We start from the raw sequence: 9,937 nt of genomic DNA on the forward strand, positions 1-9,937 counted from the left end.
AGTCTCCCTCCAGCCAAAGGGAACTCACAATTCCCCAGCCTCACCACACCCCATTACGCCTCTCTCGACATGTGCACATGTGAGTCCTTGTACCTGGCATGCTCTCCCAGTTCTCTCCTCTTGGCCAATCCCTCCCTGTCCCTAATGGCCCAACTCAAGAAACACTTCCTCCAGGGAGGCTTCCCTGAATCCCCCAGGCCAGGATTCACAGCACCCTATACTCACCTCTATCATTGCACTATTTTCCTATCCATCTCCCCAGAGTGTGAGCCTCTTGACAGGGAGACGTATCTGGTTATTCATTGCAAATTCCCCAGCCCCTGACACAGTCTGGCACAGGGTATATATTTTTAAATATTTATTAATGAATGAATGAACTCCAAGAAAACCAAAAGGAGACCTAGGCTAGTGTCTTGCTAGACCCCAGCTAAGAGACCTTAATGTTCAGATATCCATCATCTGAGACTAGAGTAAGAGGAATCATAAGTTTCTCCTTTAAATCAAAAGTATTCCAGCCTCATCTACGGCCACGCCACCCTGAACAAGCCTGATCCCGTCCATCTCGGAAGCTAAGCAGGGCTGAGCCTGGTTAGTACTTGGATGGGAGACCACCTAGGAAGACCAGGTGCTGTAGAAGTAAAAAAATAAAAAAACAAGGGATTGTAAACTGATGAGGTCCTTGCAATCTGTGAGGTCAACCAAGGGTTGCCTCGCCTAAAAAAAAAAAGTATTCCAGCCTTCTCTTCAATATGCATGTTAACTTTAAAATTAGCATTAGATGCCAAGAGCAGTTCCTAAAAAGCATCCCACAGAAAGTTCAGACTACCTCAACACAGAAATAGAAATCATGCATTTGGTAGCTCAGGCTAGATGAAAATATTCAGTGACTTATAAAGACTTAAAAGGGAGACACTGAGAACAGTGTGGTCACTTCAATTTCGACTCCAGAATTTGGCCTTGAAAATGCTATAGTAAAAAAAATTAATGCCATAAAAACCTAACAGTAGCCAAAGGACCACAGTCATAAAGAAAAAACATAAATCCTAAAACATATTGGCATAGAAGGCTCTCCCTTGCCTTTAAGAAAAATAGTATTTAGGTCATCAAGAACACGTCTGAGCAAGGGAAACTTAAATCACTTGAAGAGTAGGAAAAAAATGACAATAATAACTATACCAATGACAATAAGGACAAGTAACAGCTGACACACAAAATGGACCCTCTTGGATGTATGGGCTTCACATCAATTCTCTCGTTTAGTCCTCACAACAGCACTATGAAGTAGAAATCATCATCATGCCGATTTCCAAGAAAGGAAAGTACGGAAAGGTTAAGTGACTGGCCCAAGGTCACCCAGCAGAAGTGGAAAAGCGGGCAGTCTGGCCCCAGAGCTGTGGTCCTGAGGCAACACAGACATCTCTGAGAATGGCTTTGCCACATCGCATCCCTGGTCCTCAGTTTCTCCTACGTGTAACACAGACGGTTGGATTCAACTCTAGGATTCCTCCCAGTTCAAAGGCAGACAATACAATGTGAAACTAAAAGTCTAAGATTCTATTAAACTTTCCATCTAGAAATCAAATTCAAAACTATTCTCCTCGTAAATTAAATAACTCTGTATCTTGGAGAGCTGCTTTAATATTAATGTAATGTATATGAGGAGCCTAACACTTAAAATGCCCAACTCAGAGCAAGAGCTCAATAAGAAGTAACTATTATTACACTTATGATAAAACAGGAACAACCATTTAATAGTACAGCACATTTTAATTATACACGATGTAAAATAATCAAATCTCATTCATTTGAGGCCTGAGACCCCACAGCATAGATCAAGTTGTACAGTTGAAATTATAACAACTCAAAGCTCAGAAATTACTTGTTTCCATTAGAGATCTGACAAGTCATTTCTTCAATTGGCCACTGGTGGTTTGCAGATAACTATTAGCAGTAATGAGTATTCTAAATTAAATCCAGAGACGGTACTGCTCTATTCTGTAAAGACAACTGGGGAGAGAGAAACATAATTGTGGAACGTCCTTCTCTCTGTGTCCTCCATCTTCCCTCTGATAAATATCTCCCGTGTCTTGCATAGTATGGATTTCATTTGGTTACAAATGAAGGGTCTAATTCCTCCCATGATAAATGAAAGCACTGAACAGGTAACTTGTTAAGGAGAATCGGAATTGGGAAAATAACCTTATTTTCCTGTTACTTGACAACAAACCTCCTCCACTAACAAATGAAAGACACAGTGCTGGAAGACATGAAGCACAGAAGCCAAATCTATCCCCCAAATAACCCATTCTCAGACCAGCACCACACAGCACCGGGTCCAGGCTGCTCACGTTTCGCTCAAGAGCAACGAAGACGAAGTCTACGAAATGCAAGGAGTCGGCCCAATGTGGTGGAAAGAATAATGGCTTTGGAGCCATTAAAAACCTGGATTCAAATCCCAGCTCTGCCACTTAAGAATGATGAGATTCCTTATCTATAAATTGGGATAATACACAATACCTCATGGAGTTGCAGCAAAGATTAAATGAGGACCATAAATAAGGCACCCGACATTCAGGAAAGCCCTTGACAAATACGAGCGCCTCTCAACTATGCCACATGCTGACACCCGCACATTCGGGACACCAGAAATGCACCACCCTCCCCAAGCGGGAAACTGCTGACCCTTATGACTGGTCCACATATAAAGGGGCCGACCGCGTGGGTATGGACGGTCACAGAGACGATGCCCACGAGACCCAGCATTCCCCCCAACTCTGGCATTATCCGGCTTAGACGCTTCTTAAACACAGCTCCCTCCTGAGTCCGCTTAGACAGCGGCAGCAGACGTGATTTCCTAGGGATAAGACCTTGGTATCTCCACTTACATTTTCAAAGTCCTTCATGTTCCGGGCTCTGGTAGGAGACACCGTTTCTTCTGACACATTTGGGAGCACTATAAAAAAGGTAAAATAGAGAAAACATCATGGTATGCAAATTGCCCAGCATCCCTATTAGGGAATAGAACCCAGAGACAAAAACAATGTGAAGAGCTTCCACAGCATGTCCTGCTGGTACTTCCTGTCTGTCATGATTTACTGATTTGAGTCTAAGGAAAGCTCTAAACCATTAGATTTCAAATATTGACAAATTACTTACCCTAGCCCCGATGTAATAATGTGTGTGTCAGACAGAGCATGAACTCAGAAAATGTACTGGGCATGACACAAAGCAGATGGTCCTGATACGTACTTGCTTACTGCTTGTAATAAGACTGTTTTGCTGACCAGGATATCATCTTCACATGTCAGCAATTAAAACAAAGCAAGTCTAACCAACTTATGAGCAGGGGTTGGCAAACTTTTTCTTAAGACACAAGATTATAAATACTTCAGGCTTTGCAGGCTACACGTAAAGCCTAGACTCTGTTACAAGTATATTACTAACGCTTCTGTTGTAGCACAAAAAACAGCCGCAGCCAATTCATAAACAAAGAAGCCGTGTTCCCAAAAATGCTTACTTTCAAAAGCAAGCGGTGAGTCCGAAACTGCCCAGCCCTGCTTCGGAATAATTAAAGACTTTACCAAAACCCAAATTTTTCCACAGCTTCTTTAATTCGGCAAATGTTTATCACACCCCTCACTCTGTGCCAAGCACCACGTGAGGTGCTGAAGAAATAACGGTGAAGGAGACACTGATCCTGCACCCAAGGTCCCCCATGTCGCAGGCCAGAGGCGGAAACAAACTTGGGCTGCACAAAGGGCATATAGCACTTTTTAGGTGTTGAATAAATGCGTGTTGAGTGAATGAAAGCATTCTTCCAACAAATATCCACGAAGTGCTTCTTCTCTGCTAGGCATCATTCTAGATGTGGCTACATCAGGAAACGAAACAAATAAATGGAACTGATATTCCAGAAAGAGGAGACAGACAATAAAATAATAGGGCAATTATATAGTGTGTTAAAACATGATAAATGCTATAGAGAAAAATAAAGCGGATAAGGATAGGACATACCAAAGGTGGGGTGTGGACTGCAATTTTAAGGAAAGTGGTTAAATTACGGAAGGTCTCACTGAGGTGGCATCTGGGCAGACTTGACAATACAGGGCAAAGGGAGAAGCCTGAGGTAGGAGCATGTCCGGTGGATCTGAGGACTAGCCGTGATGCCGATGGACTGGAGGGCAGTAAACAAAGGGGACGGACGAGGAGGTAAGCCAGATACCGGGGGACGGGCTGTGCATGGCTCTGCAGGCTCTTCACAGGACCCCGAGGAGCCCATGGAGCCCACGGAACACACGGAGCAGGGGAAGCAACATCAACGACTTCGGTTCCTGCAGGCTCCCTCTGCTGCCTCGCTGAGGAAAGACTGGAGGGCGCTTAGGAACGAGGAGACAGGAGAACACCGGGATCACCCAGGCCGGGGGCACGGTGCCCAGACCAGGGCGGCAGGGGTATGAGTGATTCAGAACTGGATCCATTCTGGGTTTTTTTTAAGTAGCCAACAGGAATAAGCAAACTGAAATCCATGAGGCTCAGAGAGGACAGCGCACCTAAGTCAGCCTGAGGAGAAACGAAGGCAGTGAGCCCTGAGCCGAGCCTTCGCAAGGCGGCAGGCAGACGAGGGACGGGGCAAAAGGAAGAAGGAACTGCCGTGTACAGGCCCAGAGGTGAAGCGGACACGGTGCTCTGAGACCATCCCACAGAGCAGACGTTCGGGGGGTTGGGCGGGGTGACTGTGAAGAGCCCTGGGCGCCAGCCCTGTTCCCCAGACGGGACACGCTCTGTCACCTGTGTGTGTGGCCCTATCTAGGTCCTATTCATTCTCTAAGTCGTGGCGCCAGTATCAGTTTCTTGGGAAACTGGCCTGACCCATCTCCTCTGTTCCCCAGGGTCAATCTCCCTCTTCTCCACCTCACAGCACCTTTACTCCTTCCCTCCTGACATTCATCAGACGACCGAGCATAATAATTCTTTGTTGAACTCTCTTCTCAGCTTGACCGTAACCTGTTCAAGGCTATTGCCAGTGCTCGGCCCAGAGCCTGGCATGAAGCAGACGAACACATGGGCTGAATTAAGGAGCAGGCCTACCTGTGTTCTGCTTCTAATCGCCTGTGGGCAAGGAGAGTAGAAACCAGAATTGCTGTTTTTGCATAGTGTGGATTTCATCTAGTTACAAATGAAGGGTTTTTTGGGGTTTTTTTGCTGGATTTTGTGTTAAAAGTTAAGATGTTCTCAAGGCAAACCTGAGAGTGGCCTGCAAGCTAAAGTTTTCTCCAGAAAGAAACCTTGTGACACTTACATTATCTGCTCTAAAAACTTCTTCCGTTTGCACACATCTCATCACTTTGGAGAAGAGGAAAAAACACAAATCAAAATATCTCTAAGATATTTCAACAAGTCAAATTATTAGCACTTCCCACTGAACTTATGGTGCCTTTCACGATTTTCAGAAACAAAAATCATGAAGAATGCTTAGCAAACTCCACACTGCAAAGCAGAAGTCTCCCCATCACCCAGATTAACCACAATAGACTGCTTATTTACTCAGCGCCATCTCCTGTGGTCTAACCAGCTCTTTGTTGGCGAAGGGCAGGATTGTGTAGGAATGCTGGGCCTCGGCCAGCAAATGGAACCCTGCAGCCAGCCAGGAAGGCCGTGAGACACGCAAGTACAGACAGCAGCTCCGCTGGGCCTCCAGCCACTCAGCAGGCCCTCCGTGCCTCACCTAGTCACCAATTCGACGTCCAGCCTCCATGCAGTCATTCAATTCACTGACTGAATCCCTATAAGCTTGGCAGCAAGAAATATGGCCTAAAGGACATCAATTCCTCTACTCCAGTGTTTATGAAAGGACGTGAATATATGTATAAAACATATGTAAAAAATACCGAGCACCTACTGCGAGCAACTAGCCAGGCCAGGTCAGGTTCTGGGCCCAGAGGCGTCAGAGCCCAGTTCCAGGCTCAAGGCCTCAGGCCCTCATGGTCTGGTGTCTACTTCCCTTGTTCTTACTCAAGACAACACCGGCTGTGTATACTTACCACCATTTCCCAAACCAGCGATGGGGCTGATGCCATCCAGGTCATCTGGTAACTTGGGGACAAGGCCACTAGGAGAGAACATGTGTACAAGAGATGAGTTAGCGTTTAAACAACAGGCTATTAAGACTGCCAAGACTGCACATGACGACCACGAGGCCTTGGCCAAAGAAGGGACAGAGAGCTGAGCCACCTGGGAGGTACGCAGTGCGGAGGTTAAGGCTGAACTTTGGCTCTAACACTTAACAGCTGAGTGACCTCCAGTAAGGCTGGTCATTCATTCATTCCACTCATGCACTCACGCATCAAGTGTTCTGTGTGCTACATATGTGGTAGGTGCAGAGGCGCTGTGCCAGATATGAGCCACTTAAGTTTCTGAGTCTCAATTTCTTAATCTGTTACAAGGGGATACCACCCTCTAGCTGTAAAGATTAAATGAGTTAATGTAAATAAACGCTTAGTACATAGTAAACGCTCAATAAGTAACATCTATTGTTTCTGCCATTAGGATTACTAAAATGCCTATCACAACCAAACATTAAGCTTCCAAGAATCAGGCACCAATTCAGATGCTTTAAGAACGTCAAACAAAAATGTAAAATTCACTGATCCAAGAAGTTTTATTAGGTGAATTATAAAAACAGGTTCAGGGAAGATCTGGTGACATCGACAGAAAACTAAACCATAATAGGAGGTGTGGTTCAACACAAAAGACATCACCCTGGACTCTGTCCTAAGATCTGCCACATACCTCTCCAAGCTTTGCTTCCTTCATCTGTGAAAAGAGAAGAGCAGCTACTTCGCAGAGTAACTGGCAATTAAACAAGACACAAAGCATCCGGCAAGGTCCCTGGCATATTGTGGGTACCCATAAATGGGAGCAAAATATCACTGTCGACTTGAAACATATAGCGCTTTATAATTTATACAGGATTTACCATCATGAGCGCTACCCAATTCCCTGAGCATCCATGCCTGTTTCAAAGGAAGGCACTAAGACTCAGATAATTTCAGTGACTTAGCCAGTGTCACATGACAGTTAAGTGGAGAACAAAGTCCAGAATCCAAGCCCTTCATGCCTAAACCCCAGTGATGCTTTCCTGTCCCAAGTTGTAAACTAGAAGTTGATGATGGAAGCTCAGCCCGACCTCTTGGCTGTTTGCTCTTTCCCGATGTCTAAATCTAAGTCCACTCTGCTCTTGAGATAATTTTGCCTGATCACCAAACTTTAAAGTTGGAATACACCTCTAAGACAAAGGCCAAGAAAAAATTGGATAACATAAAATTCCAACATCAAGAGAATGATTACATAAAATGTCTGCTATAAAAATAGTTGAAAAAAAAACTTAAGTAGACTATATCCTCAATTATGAAAAAAATACATATATATCTCAAAGCCTTCCGGGAAGTTAAGTCGGCTATAAACACATAATGAGACAAAGAAAATATTAAAAATCATCATTTGTAGAAAAATAAGAGGTATTTTCCTCCATTTGAATTTTCTATAATTCACAATTTCCTCCAATAAGCATCACAGAAGGATAAACTCCATTTTCTAAACTGAATTTTAAAAATTAAAATCAAGTTCAACCACCACCTTTTGCAGATGGTGACCCAGAGGCCCGAGGGCACACATCCGAGGTGATGGGTCAAGCTTCGCCCACAGTCTAGTCTCTCCATTTCTAATCTGAGGTTCTCCCCACCACAGCCATTGAATTACTCTCACTGGCTAAAACGGCCCATCAATTACTTAAGCCAAGATCAATCGTGGTTGAAAACTACCTGGCAGGCAAAGCCAAAGAATCTGGTCTTAGTCAAGTTTCCAATAGGCAAACAGCAGTTTGAAAAATGAATTTGAGTCTACGGCCACACCACCCTGAACAAGCCCAATCCCATCTGATCTTGGAAGTTAAGCAGGGTCGGGCCTGGTTAGTACCTGGACGGGAGACCACCTAGGAAGACCAGGTGCTATAGGTGTAAAAAATTTAAAAATAAGGGATTATAAGCTGACAAGGTCCTTGTAATATGTGAGGTCAACCAAGGGTTGCCTCACCTAAAAAAAAAAAAAAAAAATTAAAAAAAAAAAAAAGAAAAATGAATTTGACATCCCAAATCTTAGAAGAAACCATTATGTCATGCAGAAATTCCTATCTGGTTCCTGCCAAATTTCCACTTGGGCTTTACCTACGCATCTTTAAAATGCTATGAATCTGCCATCTGCACACTGCACTCAGTTCCCTCCAGCTCTAGGTAGCTCCCTCCTCCCATTCTGATCACTCATTTTAGCCTAAGAACTAAAGCTGGGGCTTCGTGGAGCCACACGAGAAATCAAAACTATGCAAGCAAAGGACGAGGGCTTAGCTATGGTTTTATCATGGTATAGATGGGGAAAACTAAGGCCCAGAAAGGGAAAGGAACTTATTCGCTCAAAAATCACAAAATGTTTGTGGCAAAGCTGAGACCAAAATCCAGCAAAAAACGGCATAATCGTCAACAAGCCCCCCTGTGGGGCACCCACGCTGAGCCGGCATCACTCAGGACAGGGCGAGCAGCCTCCCATTGAAAGCTCGCCACAGCCCTTCTGTGGTAGGTGGTAGTTTTTTTTAAATGTTGCCATTTCTTAAAATGAGAAAGCAGAGGCCCAGAACAGTGAATAAGCTACAAAACCCAAGCTGGCCTGATTTCAGAGCCCACGCTCTTAGCCTCCACATCGCCCTGGCGCCCCTAATACCCTCCTCAAGGGGGCTGTGGCGAGGTCCAGAAGAACCGAGGCAGAGGATCTCCAGGGCTTGCTCGACACAGAGCAGAGCCATTGCAGCTGCTGTTTGTCAAGTAACGAAGTCTGGGTTGAGTAAACGAACGGACACTCACCTGAGCTTCCCCACCTCATCCTCCTACCTTGCTCTCCAGCCACTCAGATGGAGCGATCTCTTTCTGCACCTGTACATTCACATCCCAGGCCCAACAAGGCCTAAGCGCCTCACTGATAAAGTGCTATGAGAGCCATGGGTGGGACTGGACATCACATTCAGAAAACAATTACACCAACAAGTTTAGTTTGTCTTTCAACAGTTCACTGGTCATTCTATGTTATTCATCCTTAGATAATAAATATATAAACACAAAAATATAGATAAGCCTACAGCTCTCTTTGACTACTCCTCACTCCCATCTTAAGAGGTAACCACTGTTATCAGCAAGATATGTAGCCTTCCAGAACTTCTTCTATGTATTTACATACATAAAGACATAGTTTTATTTTGTGGCTTAAAAATAAATGCAATCAAACTGTTTATGTTATTCTGCCACATCTTTTCTTCACTTAATGTGTCCTAAAGGTGTTTTCATGACAGCACAAATAGATCTGCCTCAATGTTTTTAACTCCTCCAAAGCATTCTACGGCACTACTTTTCAAACTTTATTGCCCATAATCCACAGAAGGAAAGATGTTATGCTTAATTCTTGAAATGTTTTCTATTCTCTTCTATTCCATTTTTTAAAAATCTGGATGCAACTGACTAAATTGAATTTCATGAGCTGCCAATGGGTAACAGTCTGAAAGACACTTTTGAAAGGATCTGTATTTACCCAACACCCTGAGGTAATTCAATTTCCTTCCAAGTTCTTCCTTTTACAAACAATGCTGCATAAATATCCTCATACGGGCCTCGTTGGTATGAGGATTTCTCGAGGACAGATAACGAGAATTGCTGAGTCAAAACACAGTCACATTTTTTTGATGGGCAAAGAATTTGAAAATATACAAATAGCTAATAAGCACAAGAAAAAATGCTCAACATCATCAGTCATTAGGGAAATGCAAATCAATACCAAAAGAGATACCATGTCATATCTCCAAGGATGACTGGCTACAATCCAAAAGACAGACTATAGCACG

At 43.9% G+C, this 9,937-nt stretch overlaps 1 protein-coding gene, 1 non-coding gene and 1 pseudogene across 2 annotated transcripts in view; 2 read left to right on the forward strand and 1 right to left on the reverse strand.

The window, feature by feature from the left end:
* Nucleotides 1-9,937, reverse strand: part of CDK5RAP2 (CDK5 regulatory subunit associated protein 2) — a 169,843-nt gene that overhangs the window by 154,029 nt on the left and 5,877 nt on the right. The window contains 2 exon segments of the mRNA XM_011360968.2: nt 2,886-2,953; nt 6,042-6,109. Of these exon segments, the coding sequence (XP_011359270.1) occupies nt 2,886-2,953; nt 6,042-6,109 (136 nt within the window).
* Nucleotides 520-637, forward strand: LOC111740330 (annotated as a pseudogene).
* Nucleotides 7,897-8,015, forward strand: LOC111740344. Its single transcript, XR_002780589.1, has one exon. It is a non-coding gene; the product is annotated as a 5S ribosomal RNA (ribosomal RNA).

This window comes from Pteropus vampyrus, unplaced genomic scaffold (genome assembly GCF_000151845.1).
Source record: "Pteropus vampyrus isolate Shadow unplaced genomic scaffold, Pvam_2.0 Scaffold61, whole genome shotgun sequence".
NCBI classification, from domain to species: Eukaryota; Metazoa; Chordata; class Mammalia; order Chiroptera; family Pteropodidae; genus Pteropus; species Pteropus vampyrus.